The 21,965-nt window shown below is 35.5% G+C and overlaps 2 protein-coding genes and 1 pseudogene across 2 annotated transcripts; 2 read left to right on the forward strand and 1 right to left on the reverse strand.

Annotated features, from left to right (window-relative positions):
• LOC104742398 lies at positions 575-4,542 on the reverse strand (annotated as a pseudogene).
• Positions 10,693-11,405, forward strand: LOC104742399 (the record flags this gene model as incomplete). Its single annotated transcript, XM_010463399.2, has 1 exon — positions 10,693-11,405. A coding segment is annotated over one exon (426 nt), but the record flags the coding sequence as incomplete, so codon positions are not given.
• On the forward strand, positions 18,916-21,131 carry LOC104743965. The gene is made up of 3 exons (XM_010464992.1): positions 18,916-19,511; positions 19,599-20,857; positions 20,943-21,131. Exons 2-3 carry the CDS (start codon positions 19,901-19,903, stop codon positions 21,129-21,131), a joined length of 1,146 nt encoding a protein of 381 aa, XP_010463294.1. The 5' UTR covers positions 18,916-19,511; positions 19,599-19,900.

Below are 21,965 nucleotides of genomic sequence, written 5' to 3' on the forward strand. Positions count from 1 at the left end.
ACGTTCTTCTTGAACAACTCTTTATGAGAGCTGAGCTTCCATGGAGAAAGCGTTTTGGAGATACTCTGTGTTGGCGTTAAGTGTGAGTCTATGGCCATCAGAACAAGGTATCGATAACTTCTCAAAAGCATCCACCGATGTTAAAAGTTTTCTCTGTATTTATGAATAAATAAAATTACAACGAACCCCATTCAATGCCTAGAGATAGAGTATCCAACTATCATTACATATAACATAAAAATATTTCCTGTTCGTAACATGTTAAAATATTATGGAGACTTTTGTAGAGCAACACAACAACAACACACACACAGAAAGGAAAAAAAAGCAATGGGATATATATTATATGCAGGTAGTTCCATGTGTACATAGTACTCTCAGAGTCGAGAAGATTCAAGATACAAAGACCTATTTTACCTCTAAATGAATCTACATATACTCAGTTTTGTAAGTAAGGAGTCAAACGGCAAACCAAATACACTTCATGGCTTAACAGATTGATTACCAATTGTATGGATGTTGTGTTCTATACCAATTACCAATTGTATGCTTTTCCGTCCAAAGTGTCTCCGGATTCACGAAAATACAACTTCGTACTGCACTGGTTTGACGAGAGCCAGACTCTTTACACTTCTCTACCTGTGACTCTGTGAGTTCTCTAACTGACTCGACTCAACTCTATACAGTTTCACCAATCATCTATACATTCACTTGTACTGTATCTATCTATCTACTCTTTTTTGCCAACTCAGCTATCTCTGTTCTACTCTTTACTCACCTTCCACTCTTCTTTATACAGCTTCTCACTTCTTTTATCTTCACACTCGGCTACTTCATTTCTTTGAACGCCTAACGTAGACACGCCACGGCTTATCAGTCAATCTTTTGGCTCCACTATCTATTCTAATCATCTCCTGCAGTAAGGACCAAAGGTTCATAACCATGCACAGATCAAAAACATCTTATACACTTTTGCACAATCATGTCTTTTTGTTTTAACCTTTGTTTTGGAAGCAAGAATCCGGCTTTTCTTTTCTTTTGCTTCATGGGCACATTGACCGCACCTGTCTGAGAAGTCCTTCTGATACGTTTCCATCTCTCTAAAAAATGAGCTGCAAAGGTAAAAAAAAAAAAACAGAAGAATATGTGATTCAATTGTGATCTGAAGTCCTGAGACAAGATTCAATATTGCTTACCTTTTGCACCAAAGACTCATATTGACCCGAGAACCAGATGTTGTGGCTCTGGCACCATTGCGGTGGCAGCCACGGTAAAGTATAGCTTCACCAGGTATTTGACGGTAATCAAAGATTTCCTGCTTCAGTGAGAAAGAGTTGTTTACTTTAAAACTCATAGATTTGCCATTTACAGAATACTGGAATGTAATAGGATAGGACATAGAAAAATGTCCTCAAAAGGACTCACATACCTCTGGATGTGCATCTGCTCTCACATGTTTCTTGCATCGTGTGCCTCGGAAACATAATTCGCCTCCCTCAAATTGTTTACTCAAACAAACATTCAATGTTATCTCTGAATCATCTATCTGACAGCCTGCAGATATAGTAAATCATTACTTAAATTTAACAGCAAACCAAATTTATGTTTGCTATATGCTATTAAAGACTTCACTAAGGTTTTCTCAAAGCAGCTTAAGTATCATCACAGGATATGTTTATATTTCAGGAAGTATGGTATGGTCCTGCGAGAAGTTCTTTAAGAATCATTGTTGCAAAGTAATAGCAGAAAATCAAGGGGACTCACCTAACTCCCGCAACATTCCTATTTTCACCATATTCAACAACAAATCCGTGGTGAGAGTCAAACATTTCTCCACACACGTCAGGGAAGAATACTGCAGAACAGCAGAGTGAAGTTTAGTGTTACTGTATTTTATTAGATCTGCTTAACCAATAGTAGTCGTTTGAATGAATTTTAATTCAAATATTGACTTGCCTTTGCAAAGAGGAAATATAAAATCCTGCATGAGTTTGTTAAGCATGATACTCAGGCCAAAGTCGTCAAGCACAACACCGTGTATAGTCTTGTAGGTTGGTTTCCTGATCTTTAAATTTGTCCTAAATGTCCATATTCTGAAATTATCTACCTGATTAATCAAAAAGCAGCATATAAACAAAAAAAAAAGTAAGTACACAGCAGAGAATAAGTGGCAAGGTGACGGGTTATGACCTCTTTTAGCAATCTCTGAATGAAGTCAGGCTGAAACATTTGAAAGACGAAAACACCAGGAAACGGCTCAGAAATGATGCGTCTGAAGCTTTCCTCTGTGTTTTCACTGATCGCATTCCGGAAAGAGTAAAGCAAAAACACCTTGGGATCAAAATCATACAACTCCCTGAAACGTGGCTGCAGAAAAAGGAAACATTTTTAAACTTTGGCATGAAGAAGAAAACAAAATGTAAATCAGAAAAGAGCAAAAGACTTCTCTCACATGATAATTGGATTTTATGTTCTGCCTATATTCCTTGCGATTTTTAGCCTGTAGCATTAGATAGACATGAAACTATTCTGAGAAACTTTAGGGTTAACACTAACGTGCTTCCATCAATCACCTAACCAAAATCTAAAGCATTCTCTAATACAAGAACTTGGTAATTTCAAGAACCTAACAAGAATCACCATCGTAAGAACTTCAGAAGCAATCTCAATTTCACAGATAGGCGAAGAAAGAAATCAGAAGTTGAAAAAGGAGCCATTACCATGGTAAGATCACCGTAGGTAATGTACTTCTCCAAAATATCTGACATGAAAAAGTACTTCAATATTCTCTCCGCCTTGAGCATTTCAATCGGCAAGTAATTCTCTAACGATCTTAATACGATTGAGCTATATTCCAAATCCAAATCTTCGTAGTTATCAGAAACGTGCTCGTTTTTAGGAAAATGACTCAGCCACAGCCTAGGCATCTCCGTCTCCTCCTCCGCCGCAAAATTCACCGGTTGTTGAGTATCTCCACCTCCATCAGTTCCGTCACCGTCCACCGCCATCACTCGCCGATCGCTTCAAGAAACGAGAAATTAGAAATGAGAATCAAGGTCTTCGCACATCCCATTACGAAAGATACAAAACGAAGAAACTTTTTTCTTCTTGAAGAGGAGATTGATCAAAGTGTTGTTACCTTCTTCTCTCCGATTTGGGGATTTCTGATTTTGGGTTTCCGTTGAAGTGAGTGAAACTGAGGGAAATACAAAACTGCCACTGGCGCGTGTGTTATTGGCACGTTCCGAATACGTGATATGGTGCTGTGAATTCGTGGCCCATTATTATAACGGCCCAAATTGTATCGAACCGGATGATTGAAATTATCGGTATTTTCCGGTTGAAATGTTTTTTTTTTCATATTTCCCGGTTGATAGAGCTATCAAGGATCAAGAAGAATCCAAGATCATGAAACAAATGAGCTACACGATGAATATATTTTTATTTTACATTTCCAATCTTTTTTTCTGTGGCTGATTGTGCTACAAATGTTGTTGAATCTTTTTCTAAGAAAAGCAACAAAATTGAGTTAATTCAAATATTCGTCAAATTTGTGTCAGTGTGTGTGTGTGTGTGTGCGAGTTCTTCATTTTACAAAATAATTTAAGCTATGAAAATACTAAATTTTAAAATACTGTTACATAAAATATTATCCATAATTAATACTATTGTATTTAATATAATTAACTCATGAAAAATAACACTAAAACCCAAAACAGTTACCAACAATATACCATATAATATAAATTAAAATTTTGGTGCCCCAAACTTGCTTAATTATAATATTAAGGGGGCCGTTTGCCCGAAAAAAAAAAAAAAAAAGGCCTAAACCATTTCTTAATAAGACACTTCCCCCATTACATACATGTCTTAAAAGAGTAACTTCAAATGTCTATGGATGGATATAACTGTGTTATAAGTCATATGCATGCTGGTATCCACATTTAACATGAATTATGAATATATAATTGTGTAAACCTATGCAACCCCCAACAAACAGATCAGAAACTTGATTTTTGGAAGAAAGATATCAGACACATCAAAAAGAAAGAAAACACTTTTTTCCGACAAAAGAAAGAAGATATTTCAAAGATTTAGAATTTAGTTAATTAGCATATAAGCGTGTACAAAGATGAGAATGCAGTATAACCACATAGACATCAGGGTGTATAGGTAATTAAGATGCATAATCACATAAATGTAATGTATAGAGTTACAGATAGTGGAGAGAGTAATAAACCAAGGTGATGACAGAAGCATAGAGAGCACATAGGAATGGAGATGCAGATGGTCTAGCTCTTCTCTCTTTTTATTGTGACTCACCATCAACATTGACGGGTGTTTGCATAGCATCCTCAGTGCTCTCTATCTTCTGTCAACAACCACACTATCACCCTCCACTACACATACATTCTTGTTTTTTTTTTTTTTATACCATCCACTATATATACTTAATAAACAACAAACATGGACTAGGCATATATAAGTATCTATAGACTATAGATATGATGGGAGACCATTGTATATGTGTGTGTGGAAAGAGACTAAGAGAGTGTATATATACAGAGGCTAGTGTGTAGAGTAAAAACTAAAAGGTGTAATAGAGAATGGTGTGTGTATATATAGGAAAAAAATTGAGACCACGTTTCTTCTTAAAAGGAATGAAATAGATAACCAATAAAGGAACGACATACCAAGTCATTGACTATTTCTTTGAAGTACTGTCCTTCACACAAACACACATCGAGAGGTACCAATGTATGTACCATATTATTATTTGTCGACGCGTTTGTACCATATTGTATTAATAATGTTACTTAACCAAAAAACCTTATATAAGAAATATGAACCATGCATATCTAATATTGAAAAGTTTTTATGATGAATTTCTATTCGTGTTCAAGCTTTCTAATCACATTGATTCATTACGAAGTTTTTCGGTACATCGATCAGTTAATATAATCTTACCAAAACCTATACTAGTCACTTTTTAAAAACACTTAAATTTGGATGTCTCATACCAAAACCTATACAGCTATACTAGTCCATATATATAATATATAATTATACCAGACTTACAATATTGATTAATCCAAAGAGTATATTTGTTAAATGTAAACGCACATAACAATAACTGAATTCTAACCTCGGTTAAGAACAGATACCACAAAACTAACACATATATAGAGTTAATTTGTATATATGGTTCTCTGAATCATTGGACAAATACATAGTTCGTGGGTACATAAAAATACTGTATGACTAGTAGTTAACTGAGCATGAAGACAAGATTTAAGTAGTGGCTTCCTACCATGAAAATAATGGAATTACATATTAACAAGCAGTTTTTTTGTACATCTAGGCTTTGATTGGAGGAGAAAAAGTTGAACTGAATATGAATCTCAAACGAAACCCCAACACGTGATTGATTAGTACAAGTTGAAACGATATATGTCATATTACAAGGGAAAGCGATACCATAGCTAGATGAGGAACAAGTCAAAACGAATCATAATTAACAGCCTCTTCTTCATCTTCTGTCAAGAATCATAACAGCTCGAATTTGGGATTTTAATATCATATGTCTCAATTCTCATGTGATATAGGAGTGTGTGAGCATATCATCGTAACTGGTTTTTCAAATGATATTACAACAACGCACAATTTGCTGCACATACATGCACACGAAAAAAAAGGACAAAAAGAGAGAGAACTTTACCATTTTCATGATATATACTATTTATATTTGTCCTTGTGACACGTTTCGAGTATTCATTGAATAAATGATTGAAATGTGTGGAAAAATGTGGTTGTACAAATGTGTGGTAGGCTTTGAATCATTCAAAGGTATTATCTCTCTATTCATTTAATCATTTGAAAAGGATACACTACAAACATCTCCCACCACTCTTTGCATATTTTTTTTGTCACACTCTTTGCATTTCACTATATTCTTTTTGATTAATTACATATACATTTTATGCTAAAAATCATTATTTAAGAAAACTTGTTACGACGTAACTTAGAAATTTGAGAAAATAATTGTGTTGCTATAGGATACTAAAGTTGTAAAGTTGATATCCACGGTAAACGACCAAAATTAACCCCAACTATTTGTCATAACGCTTTTTCATATCTAAACTTCAATATCCTGCAAATAACTACCTGAACCGTGTTAAAGTTCAAATTTGCTATCTGAACTATATGAAATGTTGTCAATTTCAACATATGTTTGAACAGTGTTAAGTCAGAGTTTAACAGTGCTGAGTCAGACGACTCGTGGCGTCCATATGGCACTGAGATTGATTAAAACGAAGTCGTTTTGGTCATTTTCGGTGTGTTGTGGTTGCTACGAAATGACCAAAACGACGTCGTTTTAGTTAGTTCTAGTGTCACGTGGACGTCACAGGTTGTCTAACTCAGTTCCGCTTAACTCTGATTTAAAATTATTTAAACAAATGTTACAATTGACAACATTTCATATAATGCAGGTAGCAAATTTAAATTTTAACACCGTTCATGTTGTTATTTGCAGAGTACTGAAGTTTAGGTATGAAAAAGCGTTCGACAAATAGTTGAGCTTGATTTTGGCCGTTTACCTGTTGATATCTATATATACATTTTTTAAGTACATTTTGGGTTATATCCTTATATTTGTACTTATTTAAAAACTTATTTACAAAATGAATCCCTTAAAAATTCCAAAAACAACATTACTTCAGATTTTGTTTCTTAAATATTTTACATACCATTTCAACTAAAAAAATACAGCAAAATCAATATAGAAACAGAAACTATGATATATTTAACCACACCTTCTATTGTGTATTGTAGATATTATATCTCTGAATGTATCGCAAACAAAGAAAACAACAATTTGATTCCTATTTTGTTTTCCAAAACTTGTGAGCCATGATTCTTAACATAAAAAGAATTTCGATTCACATTTATTTAAATATTCTAATTAATATGTATAAACTTAATAAATTTTTAAAATATTACAAATATGTAAAATTAAAAAAAAATAAAATACTATATAATATGGTTATATATTAGATGGGTTATAAAAGGACATGTTGGAATTAATAAAATATTATTAAATTTGTGCTAATACGGATTAAATCCTCATTTTATTATTTGTCAACACTATTAATATTAGCATATTTTGCATATAAAAATTAAGTTGATTTAACTAAGATTGTGTAAAATAGTTAAATCATTAGGAAAAATGTGACTTAATCATAGCGTATAAATGACTTATTATATATTTAAATCTCTTATTTTTGTTACAATAATTAAAAATCAAAATAGAATCTCAAACACTAAAAAAACAAACTAAATATAACAAACAATAATCATGAAATATATTGTGGATTAAAAAATTAATATAAACATTTAGTCGCACGAATGGTCGAGAAATTTAGTTATTTATCTATTTGGAAAACATCTAATATATAAAAAATAAATACAATATAAAATATAAATAATAATAAAAATTATATACATGCGGTATACTGCATGTTAAATACCTTAAAATCGTTAGTTAATTACTAGTCAATAAAATTTTCCATAAGTGTTTCAAGTATATATTGACGTCGTCTTTAAGTTTGCAGTAAAACTTTCCCTTTTATCAGAGATGACATATGTATTTTTTTTTTTTACTATCTAAGATTACATTTCTTCGGCCAAAAAGAACGATCTAAGACTACATTTCTAACATAAATTACGTGAATATGAGTTATTCTATATTTTATATATAGTTCTAGCTCTTAATTTATGTTGGGAAGCTTTTTATTCTTGATATGCTCAAATTAATCCCTAGAGCTACTCTCTCAAATTAAGAGGTCACTGCAGTACTTAGGAGTCGAATTCCACAAGGACTCAAGTCTACACAATGGATTATAGAGTTTTATGATTAAGCTAAACAAGTTGATTTAAATAAGAAAGGCAATACAAAATATTAAATAAAAGCTTAGGAAAATTCAATGAATCAAAAAGCTAGGTCTAGGGAATTTCTCAGGAAATTATGGAATATTAAATCAATCAATAAATTAGTTAGGATTCAAGCAATTAAAAATCAGATCTAGAACTCTAAACACAATTGTAAAATAAATCAGTTTTCACTGCAAATATTATTTAAATTTAAAACCAGAAAATCTAAATTTCTTTGTAAAATTCTAGGTTAAAAATCAGCTTTTAAAATCAAGTTTAGATAAGTTCACAAACTTACTAAATCAAATCTCTTTGCAAGAAGTAATTTTGCTCATCAAAGGTTTTAATCAGGAAAATCAATTATATTCTCATATCAATTTATTTTCCTAAGTTATTAATTCTAGGTGATCAATCAAGAATTAATATGAAGAACAATGATGAAGATCTAGAAAGATAATGAATCCTAAACAAACAGATCTAATAAACAGATCTAGAAAGATAAAATCCCTGTGAAAATTCTGAACCTAACAAGCAAACTACTCAGACATATTCGATGAAGATGAAATCATAATTCTGAATAATAAGCAATTGAAATTAAAAGAGTAAAGAGAGAGTTTATAAATTCTTCTCTCAAAACAGTTCAGATCTCTCTCTCCCAAAAGGTCTCAAAATCTCACAGGGTTGCAGAAAGTAAAACTTGCTAGAATAAAACTTAAAGGTTTACAAAACCCAAAAACACTATAAATATGTCCTAAAACACGTCCACGGGCTTATGTTGCAAATATGGAAAACTTTGGCTGAATTTGTAAAACTTCCAAAACTTGGCTTCTCTCGCAGACAAAACAGGGTGTCGATCGATGCTCCTAAGTGGTGTCGATCGATGCCATTGCTTTGATCCGAGTCCAAATTGATTCTTCGAGATTTATGCTCCAAAATGATCCAAATTGTTCTACTTTGCTTCATCCATGCCAAAATCCTAGAAAACTTGTAAAGACTCTCAAAAAACATAAAAACACATAAAGACTCCTTATTCATGGTTAAAAACCACAAAAACCATAATATATCAATTCTCCTTAATTTTATAAGAATTTTTAAGTCTAATCTATAGTTCAGTTAATGAACCTAATTATATTTGTCTAATCAATTCTAAAAAATAAACAAAAGTCCATACTTATAGAATATCTTCACTCTTGGGCTTTTTATTCGGACATTGCTAGGACTAATCGAGATCGAGTAATATATATTCTACAAAACTCGATCTTCCGGACTTACCCTGTAGTTGTCAATTTGTCATGTTTGTCACGATCGCGATGACAGTACCTTGACTACAATTTACAATAAAATTTGATCGGTAACAACTTGGTCATAGTATCTGACAAGTTTTTGTCCCTATGAGTCATGCGTCAACCATTCACAATCCATCCTCTCTAGCCAACACATGCAAAAAGACTCAAATAAGACTAGCTAACGAGCTAACAAATTTCAACTCATGCAATATCAAGTTCCAATCACATCGAAAACATTAACCATTATACAAAATACTTCTACTCATCACGCGCTAATACGCCTAAATAATTATTTATGATTTATTGCTCTTTTGATTTTTAGCATACCACACATTTATAATCATTTTATCATGTCTATGTCCAACCCATTTTTTTTTTTGGAGTTTATATAGTCAGTTTCCAACATTTTTTTTCTTTAGAGTTTGACAACACGATGGCGACATATCCATTGAAAAATCTAAGGAATTGCAAGGTGATTCTACGAATTTATGCACATATAGATTACTACATGCCAAGATTAATTAGGTCCCAAGATTACATGAACGATTATAAGTACAACCTTATTTTTGGTTTGTACCATCTATCTCTCTCAGTATCTCTGTCCACGAATGGGCGTGTCTTTTTGACTATCCAATTAATGGTTCGGTATAAGAATCTACATGTCTCTTCGGTTATTGAGAGGTTTAACTAGGATTAACTATGTTATCATATCTTAGCTTATTATTATTATCATACTCTATTTTAGCTTTGTCAAAACGTGACACTCGGTTCCTTATTCACATAATATTATTGTTTTCTGCTTAAAAAAAAAATATTCGAATTGGACTTCTATTATTTTAACAACAACAAAAGTCCAAGTTTGTGTCCAATAGTTCTGTACCCTGTAGCGTATAAGTGTTAAACATTGCATTTTTTTTTTGACATCAATTAAACATGCCAATGGAGTTACCCAAATTGTCATAAAATTCTTGTCTCTGGTAGAAGGTGTTGCAGAAGCATATATTCCATTTCTAGTAAGTAGTAACCAACTCAATATATAAATACTACAGAAAAAGTTAGATATATATATATATATATATATATATATATCAATGCACGTTGTTTTTCACTTTTATCAGTAAAAGTGCTCTAATTAAGTTTCCTGTTTTTCCTTTGTTTGTTTAATAAAAGTGAAGTATTCTTTGTGGCCACGGTTTTGTAGATTCGAATTTTTATTTATGTATATTATTTTTAAAATTCATGTGGCTTTGAAAGATTCATAAAGATATATATCAATATTGGGATAATAGCGACAGGTCTTAAATGGTGATTTATAAGATACCTATTTGTTTTATGTCAGCTAAGTCGGCAGCGTTTCCACGTAAAACCATCTACAATTTTATATAGTTTTGTATTTATCAAAACAAAATAATAACATAGTTTGCAAAGCGACAGAAGTATATATTATATTTGTAGATAAATATAAAACTATTAAATCGTCTTCTTTAAAAACCATTCATCTTTAATCTTTTTTTCTTCAAGAACACGATCTCTCCTCCTTAGACGAATGGAAGAAGAAGAAGAAGACCGAGCAAAGAAACAAATCTCTGTTTTGTCTTCAAAAAGATCCCAAACAGCAAACACAAACGTAGCTGTCACGGCTTCGTCGGAGGTGGCGTTTAACGTTTGTTGCTTATGTGTTTATTGTCCTCTTTGCGTTCTTTGGTGCTGCATCAAACAGCCTTGTACGATTGGATGGAGAGCCATCCTAAGTGCCAAACGCAAATTAAGCGGTTGCAGCGGCTGCGGTAGAAGCTTTAGCAGGAGGGTTTTGGCAGCTGATTATTCGTCGTTTTCGGATATTGATTCGGATGATGTGAATTGCAAAGCGCATCATAATTGCTCAAAACGTAACCGGTGATAATACAAATTTGTATTTGTATTTTCCACATGCCTTTTTCTCCAATCTGCGGTTTAATTTGGTTGTCCTAAACGCGGACGCTAAACGCTGGAGTTGACTTCGTAATGCTGAGTTGATGAATAAACCTCGAGATTGAGCTCTTTTATTTCGATGATTTAGAGTTTAAAGATGTTGCTGTGATGGATTATATATGATGTATATATTTTACTTGGTGAGGGATAAAGTTTTTTTTTTATTATTGTTGTCATCATCAGTAAGGAATAAAGTTGTGTGATGTTGTGCCTTTTTTTCTTCTTCTTCAGTTGTTTGTTTGTATAAATATAGGAAGAAAAAAAAAACAACAAAACCGGGAAATTACCCTTTGCCTAAGAAAATAACAATAATCACATGAAAATGTAAGTATATATTTTACATAGTACATACTACATAGTACATGAAAATATCATTGCCAGAGGTTATTTGATTTTATAGTTACATTGCGTGTCTGGTGTGGTGTTTGCTTTGTTGTTTTTTTTTGTATTTTAGTTAGTGATTTTTGTTAGTTTGTTCAAAAAAAAAAAAAAATATGTTTTTGTTATATTGTGCGTTTGGGATGAGATTTTCTTCTCCTTGTAACAACAGGTTTTTTAAAATATATATATACCTTATAAGATAAACAAGAGGATGTACATGTTGAGAATGAGAGACCTATAACTAGAGATTGGAGTTACACTTTTGTAGAATTATTTGTTAGAGATTTAGATCCCAAATCTGAAACTCAAAAACACGAACAAAATATAGTTTTAAAAATATAAGAAATAAAAAACACACGGTTTACAGTGTTTCACCCTAAACGTAGGAAATACATTCACTTTTAGATATTAGATATTTCATTAAAATCAAAAAAAATTCAGAAATTTTAAATTCTCTTCATTTCTAGTTTTACCACTTTCTATTTCTGATAATGAAGAGAGACAACTACCAAAAGTATACATATAGGACAAACAAGTATAGACCTAAAATAACGAAAATACTCTTAATTACGTATTAATATTTTGTAAAGCTTGGAGAAAAATTATGATTTTTTTCCTAGTAAACAATAGATCTTGAAGTCATTGAGAAAGAGAAATAAAATTGAATAATTGGTCGTCTGAATGCTGATGAGGAATGCACCACCAGCTTCAAACAATAGCTTAAACAACAATGTAGTTAGTAAGTTGATGGACAATCCCAACTCTCATATTCTAGAAGCGCTAAGGAAAGCAATTAGGGGCCATGAGGTGTACAAGTATCCCATGTTGAAGCTTTATCACCCATTTGCGTTCTGATATAGTCTCGAGCTAATGGAACATCATAAATCATACGAAAAGAACAAGGAAACTACTTGGTAATTTATTTCCTGAAAATTCTGTTTTGGTATAGGTATCTTTGGATAGCCTAAACCACCCAAATGGAACATCTCATCCAAATTAACTTGAAGTCACAAATGATATTTCAAGATTTCTAGTAACGAAGCTCCAAGAAGCATCCCTCCTTGGAAGAAAGAGAGATCGAGAACATTTACCATGTTACATCGTGAAGGGGATCCGAATTTTTTTTTCCACATATAGCAACGGTAAGAGATGGAACAGATAGCTTTGCTAAAAACTGAGAAAACTTCTTTAATTGAACTGAAACAAAGTTTGGTCATTTATAAGAACCTTACAACTGAGAACTACGAAACAAATGCAACTAACACACGACTAACACGACTAAAACAGATTACAGCTCGTGTCCTACAGACCAAGACTACGACTTAATCAATTTGAAACATTCAACTCAACTAAACAAACTTAAAGACACGTTTTATTCTTCAATTCTTCCCCTAAACTGGAACTTCTCCTTCCAGTTTACTCCTTCTTACAGGACACTCCCATTCTTCTTCTCAGTTTCTCGAACACATCTAGTTTAATAGCCTTAGTCATGATATCATAAACTTGTTCTTGAGTAGAGCAGTAATCTATCTTGATTACTCCGTCATTCACTAATTCACATAAGAAGTGATACCTTACATGAATGTGTTTGCTCCTACCATGTAATACTGGGTTCTTGGACATTTTGATAGTAGAATTATTGTCACAGAACATAACCTACCTTCTCCTTGAGCAGACCTAATTTCCTCGAGTATGTTCCTCAACCACACTGTCTGACACGCTCCATAGGGGGCAGCAACAAACTCTGCTTTAGTGGTGGATAGATTCACTATAGGCTGCTTCTTTGATGCCCATGAGACAGCTCCCCCTCCAAGCATAAAAACATACCCTGAAGTGCTTTTCCGATCATCAACATCTCCTGCATAATCACTATCCACAAAACCAACAAGTTCTTGCCCTTCTTCTCGCTTGTACTGTATACCATGTTGTGTGGTTCCTTGCACATATCTCAATATCCTCTTTGCAGCCAGCACATGTTGCTCGTTGGGAGTCTCCATGTAGCGACTAACCAAATTTACAGAAATAATTAAATCTGGTCTAGTTGCATTTAAGTACCTCAGACTCCACACAAGCTGTTTGAATGTTGTGGGATCAACGGCTTCTCCACCTCCCTCTTTTGACAATTTGCTTCCAGGTACAATCGGATTCTTCACAGCATTGCAGCTCTCCATCCCATACTTCACCAACAGTTCTTCAGCATATTTTTGTTGACTCATAAAGATGCCCCTTTCATCTTGAATGACTTCAGCATCCATAAAATATTTCATCTTTCCCAGATCAGTCATGGAGAACTCTCTCATCATTGACTTCTTGAACTCTTCTAGAATTGTAGGTGAGTTTCCTGTGTAGATCAGATCATCCACATACAAGCTTACTATTAAGATGTTACCTTCTTCCTTCTGCACAAAGAGCGTGTGCTCACAATAAGTTTTTGCAAACTTCTCCTTTAGAAAGTAGCTCTCAATCCGACTGTACCAGGCCCTTGGTGGTTGTTTGAGCCCGTACAATGCCTTCCTCAGCTTGTATACTTTACTGGATTCATATTCAACTACAAACCCCTTTGACTGTTCTACATAGACCTCTTCATCTAACTCTCCATGTAGAAAGGCACTTTTCACATCAAGTTGAAATACTCTCCAATTCTTCTCTACAGCCAAAGCAAGAATTGATCTGATTGTATCCCATCAAGCAACCAGAGCAAAGACCTCATGAAAGTCAACTCCATACTTCTGATGATACCTTTTACCCACCAATCTTGCCTTGAACTTATCTACCTCTCCTTTCTCATTGAACTTTGTTTTATACACCCATTTGAATCCAATTACTTTGCTCCGTGAGGTAGATCCATTAGCTCCCAAGTATTGCTCTCTTCAATGGCTTTGATTTCAGCTTCCATGGCCTTTCTCCATACGTCTTGCTGCACTGCATCCTCAAAACGATCCGGATCATCATATGCAATGAACATGGCCAAGACATTTTCTCCTTCTTTTGAAATCACAAACCCTGCATTTCCTGCATTTCCTGTGACATAGTCTTTCATCCACATAGGAGCTTGGCTATTTCGTTTTGTTCCAGGAGCTATTGGTGGTATTTGCTCGGGACTGGTTTGTTGAGTCTCCACTTCTCCACCCTCTTCTTCTTCGTTGTTTTCTGGTGAACGTGGTGGCTTAGTTGCTTCATTCTCATTCTCTGCACCCGCTGGTTCTTCACTCTCTGTTTACGTCACCAGCTCATTCCATGAAAGCTCATTACTCTGTATCTCATCATCCCAACTCCAACCTCTGGCTTCATCGAAACGAACATCTCTATTGATCACTATCTTCTTCGCAGCAGGATAGTAGAGACGATAGAATTTTAATTCCTTGCTCAAACCAAACATCACACATTTGACACTCTTCTCATCAAGTTTGATCCTTCGTTCGTACAGCACCAAAGCATAAGCAACGCACCAGAAAATCTTTAGATGTCCCACTGATGGTTTGTACTGGCTCCATTTCTCCTCAGGTGTGATGTCACCTAATGCTGCTGATGGGCTTCTATTCAGGATGTGAACTGCATACTGGACCGCTTCTGCCCAAAATCTCCTTGGCACCAACATTTCCAGTAGCATACACCTTGTCATATTCATGATACTTCTGTTTTTTCTCTCTACTACCCCATTTTGTTGTGGTGTGTAAGCAGCATTGAGTTGGCGTTTGATCCCACTCTCCTTAGAGTAATCCTCAAACGCATGTGAGTTGAATTCCCCACCTCTGTATGTTCTCAGACACACCAAAGGCTGTCCCAACTCCCTTTCTGCACCAGCTTTAAATTCCTTGAAGGACTACAGAGCTTCTGACTTTTCTAACAAGAGAAATGTCCAACATTTTCTACTATAATCATCAATAAAATTGATAATATACTTCTTTCCACTCTCTGACACTGGTGAGATAGGTCCACATATGTCGTTGTGAACCAACTGCAATGCTCGTGTTGCTCTCCAATCACGCTTCTTTGGAATCTTGTCACGGTTCTACTTCCCCTTTAGACAGACATCACAGGTGGATTCAGCTTCTTCGAGACTAGCAACTGACAATCCATTTACCATCTCCTTCTCCGCTAAAGTCTTTAATCCTCTGTAGTTAAGATGACCGAATCTTTTGTGCCACAGTTGTTCTGTTTTCTCCATCACCTGAAGTTGCGTTCTTCCACCTCTCTTCCCATTCACATTGTAGCGTAAATGACGAACATCCTGTTTTCCGTCATGGTTGAGTACATCACCATAGTTCTCTGCTCCTTGTGCCAGATCTCACATACATCATCTTCAAAGATCACTATAAGCCCCTTCTGCTGCAACTGTCCTAAGCTCAGCAGATTGTGTCTTAAACCAGGCACATAGTAGACTGATGTGATTACTCTGATGGTTCCATTTATCTCCAGTCGCAGGCTTCCCTTTCCTTCTACTATTATCCTTCTATCATCTCCAAGTTTGACATTCTGCCTAAAGGTACCATCAAGCTCATTGAACCACTCCTTTGTGTCACACATATGGTTACTGCATCCAGAATCTAGGAACCATATATGCTCCTGATCTTCCATGTCTACATAAGACATCAGCACCATGTCTTCTTCCAACTCTGCATAGTTGGATTCTTTGTCCCATTCTGGACATTCTGACTTGTAATGTCCCTTCTGTGACATTTGTAACACTCTACCATCTCCCTTGAAGTGTTTCCACGCCCTCTTCCTTGGTAAAAACCACGACCTCGACCTCGATTTGGTGATCCGTTTCTGCCTCTACCACTGTCGTAGCTTGGCCTCCATTGAGCTTCCACCTTTAGTGCATGTTCTTATCCTCTAAGCTTGCTTAAGTTTTGCTCTTGCACCATCAAAGAACTTTGCAGTCCATTTATAGTCATCATCTTGATGTCATTAGACTCTTCTATGGCACATACAACATAGGTGAACTTCTCCACCAGAGTTCGTAGGATCTTCTCCACCACCTTTGGATCTGGCATGTCTTCTCCCAAATTTTTCATGTTGTTGGCAACCTCCATCACTCTTTAGAAATAGTTGTCGCTGGTCTCACCATTATTCATTTCAAGGATCTCAAACTCTTTGCGCAACCTCTCCAGTTGTGCACTTTGAACCTTATCATTGCCTTGAAATTTCCCTCTTCATCGACTCTCACAGATCTTTGGATGTCTCCTTCTTTGTGATTGTTTTGAGGATGGTCTTGTTGATGGACGCAAATAGGTAGTTCTTCACCTTGTGATCTGTGACGGTCTTCTCTGCAATCTCTGTTCTCTGTGGTCCGGAGAGAAACACATTCCTCTCCTGTCGTGGAATCCCAGTCTCAATGAGATCCCACCACTCCTTGGATTTGAGCAGATTCTCCATGAGCATCGCCCAGTGCTCATAGTCTCCATCGAACTTAGGATGATCAATGCCTTCTTCTCACTCATTCTCTCTGTGTTTTTTTCTCAGGTTTGTAACAAGAAAGGCTCTGATACCACTTGTAAGAGATGGAACAGATAGCTTTGCTAAAGACTGAGAAAACTTCCTTAATTGAACTGAAACAAAATTTGGTCCTTTATAAAAACTTTACAACTAAGAACTCCGAAACAAACGCAATTAACACACGACTAAAACAGATTGAAGCTCGTGTCCTACAAACCAGGACTACGACTTAATCAATTTGAAACATTCAAACTCAACTAAACAAACTTAAAGACACGTTTTATTTTTTAGCAACTATAATGTGCAATTATCCAAAGTGCAGATGTCATCTTTGATAAGAAAGAAGGTAAAACTTGGGTTAATTTATAATGTCGGTAATGACAGTTTTGAGGTAGATGAACTTGACCGACGTAACTAAAGGTCTCATGCCTTATTTTACTTATAGAGATAATTTTCTCAGTTGGAATTCTTCTTCTTCTTTTTCTTTTCTGGCATGCATCGAATTATCATTATTGTTTTCTCTTTAGTTCTTCTATTCATCATCACCATATTGACAACACCATATATGCCGAGAATAATTTGGGAAAGGGTTTAAATTCTTGTTTCGTAAATTAGTAATAGAAAGGAAAAATGTTTGCCACCTACTTGGAGTATCCTCCAACACATCGCCACACATACAGAAAATTTTAATGTCTTATAAACTACGTGATCTATCGTTATTACATGAAGACATGGGTAAACTAACACAAGTCATGTGTAGAGAACCATAACCATCGAATCTGGTACCGTTCTGGTGTACGGGGCGACGGAATCCGGTACCGGTGATTTCTTCCGTTTTGACCCAATTAAAAAGATTTCGACCCGGTTTTTTTTAACTAACCTGACCCAATTAGACAATCGACCCGGTTCAATTAAAAACAAAGAGTAAAAAACATTAAGTAATCCCAATTCTTCATTACCATTCGCGATCTTGAAAAAAAAATTCCCCTTTTCTAGGGTTCGAATTCTACAATATCTAGTGCAACCGGAGAGTTTTGGTAGTGAATCGAACTCGAGTCTCGTTACAATGAGGTAAGATATCTCGAATTCGACTTGATTCGAGTTAAAAGTGTTTCCATTCCAAATTCGCGAGATGATTTTTTTTTGGGGATTTCTTATGGCTTTTGTTGGGATTGTTTATGGGTGTTCTTTTATAAACAAGTAGGGTCGATTTCGAATAGCGTAGATGTGTTAAATCGAATCTAGCTTTTCACATTGGAGAAAGGACAAATCTGGTTTCTGTCGGTTTTCTGTAAATTACTGTTTTTTTTGTCGAGTTGTGTTATCCTTTACAACAAGTAGTAGGGTCGTTTAAAGTTGTTTAGTTTGAAAAGAAGAATGACTTTGTCCTTGTCGGGTGTTGTGTTATCCTTTACAACATTTTCCTTTGTAAAATATTCATGTTGTCGGGTTTTTGTCGTATGATATTTTTTTATATATAGCTTTGCATCATTGTTTAACTTAAGTTGGTAATGTTATCATTTTATGTGTTTTGCAGTAACGAGGAGCTTGTCAAAGTGAATTGCCATCATTCTGGGCAATTCAAAGAAGAAAATGGTGTGTTTGATTACATTGATGGAGGATTAGAAGTGTTTGAAGTGGATTCTAATGACATCTTGACAAATGTGTTAGTTGCTTGGAAAAGGAATTGCTTCAGGGAGACAGTGGTACAAGCTACCATTTGAAGATTTAGCAAATAAGCATCCTCTTAATGTTGAGGAGAATAAAAAGAAGATGTCAGCAGCTGGGCGTTGGATGAGAGAACTGGATTTTTATGTTGAGAAACCAATTTCTTATGAGCTAATAGCGAATGATGAAGTAGTTCTTGATGGGAATCCGAGTGATGGAGAAGTCGATCCAGAATATGAACCAGAAGGTGAGTCCGACGATGAGGCTAATGATGACGAAGATGCTTTGTCTGAAAATTCAGAATCAGATGATGAGGATGAGGTTGAGGAAGCGGATATAGAAATGTTCAACCATGACACTTACGAAGAACAGATTCCAAATGAAGATGAAGTCTATCCTGCAACTGATGACTCTTCTGGTGATGAAGAAGAACAAGCAGAGCGGTTGGTAAAAAGGAATTTACCTGAGTGTGTGTTCAGCTTGAGGCAAATATTTTGCAGTGAAGGAATTTACCTGATGGCACATATATTGTGCAATAGAGAACCCAATACAGAAGCGGATGGTTAAAACCTTTTATGATGAACACACCTGTCATCCGGTTGGGCAGTGTGAGCTACTAAGGAGTCCTGTGATTGCTAACTTGTTTCTTGATGACCTAAGAAGAGACCCTGAGATGAGTGCTCCTGAAATCAAAGATGAGATGAAAAGGAGGTACAACATCATCATTACACCTTCACAGGCACAATCCGCAAGAAAGAGGGCATTTAACAAGATGCAAGTTGAATGCAATGCCCAATTTTCAAGACTTAGAGATTATGAGTATCAACTCACCAAGTAAGTAAATATTTATGATTCTTTATTGTTTGTGTTCTCAGTTTATATGTGTTGTTATTTATGTACAATCCTTTGCTTTGCGTCCAGGACAATGCCTGGTTCAACAGTGGAGATCAACACGAAGACTAGAGATGATGGTTTGGATGAATTTTATCAGATATACATATGCTTCGAGCCATTGAGGTCATCATGGAAGAAGAATTGCAGACCAATTATCGGGTTGGATGGGACATTCTTGAAGTATAATATCCAAGGCACATTGCTTACCGCAGTTGGAAGGGATCCTAACAATCAGATTTATCCTATAGCTTGGGCGGTTGTATCAGGCGAGAACCATGACAACTGGGAGTTGTTTATTCACAAGCTGAAGGTATATTTGGATTTGGGGGATGGTGAAAAACATGATTTCTGACATGCACCGAAGCATTATTCATGGTATGGCAATGGAGTTACCAAAGGCAGAACACCGAGCTTGTGCTAGACACATCTACGCAAACCTTAAAAAGGATCACAAATCTGACACATTGAAGCCACTGTTTTGGAGAGTAGCTAGCAGTTACAATGAAGCTGATTTCAGGAGTAACTTGGCTGTATTCAGAGAGATGGATCCGAGGGCTTGTGATGATCTGCTGAAGAAAGATCATCGTAAATGGTGCAAGGCTTTCTTTAGGACTGCTTCAAGCTGTGGTGACACACACAACAATCACACAGAGTCCTACAATAGGACATTGAAGAAAGCAAGGAGAAAACTATTTGTGGAGATGTTGGAGCTGATAAGAAGAGATGCAATGCAAAGGATTGCAACCCGGTTTAAGATAGCTAAGAAGGAGACTGCAAAGTACACTAAGAAAGCAAGGAAAGAGGTGGAGAAGTCATGTGATGAGGCTCAGAACTGTTATTCTCTTTCAAGCACAGGTGGGAAATATGAGATTGTGGAGTTTGGTAATGGATTCGGTGTGTCATTGTCTAGGAGGGAGTGTGCATGTAGGAAGTGGGATTTAACAGGAATTCCTTGCCGTCATGCGGTTTGTGCAATCAGAGAGAATTGTCAAGAGGTTGAGGACTACATTTCTGATTACTACTTGACAGAGAAATGGAGAGACAATTACCGTAGAGGTTTGTCTCCGGTAAATGGAACTAAGTTTTGGGAGGAGGTAGGAGGAAGACGAATATATGGACCTCCTTATAAGCGACCTCCAGGAAGACCTAAGGGAAAAGCAAGGATCAAAGGTGTACATGAATCACCAACTAAGAATAATAAGTATAAGGTTGGTAGAAAAGGAAGAATAGCCCATTGTAGTTTATGTGGTGGGGCTGGACATAATTCAAGAAAATGTCCTCAAGAGGTATTTCCTATCATTAATTGGTGTTAACATCATTACCATCTCTATTTCATTTAGGTTTTAACTATATATTTGACTTACATGGTAGTCTGACGAGAGTCGGGCAAAGAGAAGGAGGCTTAATGAAGAAGCTCGAAGTGCAGCTGAACTTCAAGCACAGGATGAAGCAGAAATGGAACTTGCCATGATAGCTCAAGAGGAAGTTGCACTAATGGAAGCTGGAATCTCGGCTCAAGGGAAAGCAGAAGTCCAAGATGTTTCTTCGACTGCACCATAAGGAGCCATTATCTTTGGTGATGAAAAACAAACTTTATTCTGTGTCACTTGTTGTTTGTCCCCTTTTGGAAGGATTTGTGACACAGAATAGAGTTTTCGGTTATGTATTTTGGTTGATGCTTTTGTGATGACAAAACAACCTCGATTAGTATTTTGATTGATGCTTTTGTGATGACAAACAAACTCGATATGTATTTTGGAACTCGATTAGGTTATGTATTTTGGATGATGCTTCTCGTGACAAAATTAAAGTATTTGGTTGATGCAGGAAACCGTTAATGACTTAAAAAACATGGATTCAAGTTAAAAGTTGGAACCATACCACATACATACTTCAAAATCAAACATAGGCCAAGATGCCCAAATACTAAAGAACAATACTTCTAAACAAACACTAATTTCATTTTAAAGATTCTCCATCAGCCAAAAATAATGGCTCCTACGGCACATACAAGCAATCCACTTAAAGCTGTGATGATCAACCATTGCCTATAGATGACCTTTTCTGAATCTTCTATATGCTTCTCCAAATCACTACGAAGTTCCAAAATTGTTACCAGGAGTTGATTTATCACCTTTTCCTTCTCACGATTTTCAGCTACAGATTGAATTAAAGCGTTTCGCGGCCACCCTTTGACCTCTTCTTGATCGAACCACTTAAAGTATTTGCAGTGCTCATTCCCACCATCCTATAGAGATTAAAACCACTCAAAAGTTGCAAATTTTATTCATTCGACATAAAAAACACACACATACCTTGTATAATTGACATCCGAAAAATCTTCTACCAGGATTCTTTTCAATCTTTGATGTGAAGATCTTTGCTGGCAATCCG

The sequence above is a fragment of the Camelina sativa genome, chromosome 14, assembly GCF_000633955.1.
Source record: "Camelina sativa cultivar DH55 chromosome 14, Cs, whole genome shotgun sequence".
Lineage (NCBI taxonomy): Eukaryota > Viridiplantae > Streptophyta > Magnoliopsida > Brassicales > Brassicaceae > Camelina > Camelina sativa.

Bases quoted from the DNA above. Each gene is read 5' to 3' on its own strand.
- LOC104743965 (XM_010464992.1), top strand. From the start codon at position 19,901: ATGGTGAAAAACATGATTTCTGACATGCACCGAAGCATTATTCATGGT. The intron at 20,858-20,942 runs GTATTTCCTATC...CTTACATGGTAG, and splicing joins CAAGAAAATGTCCTCAAGAG to TCTGACGAGAGTCGGGCAAA.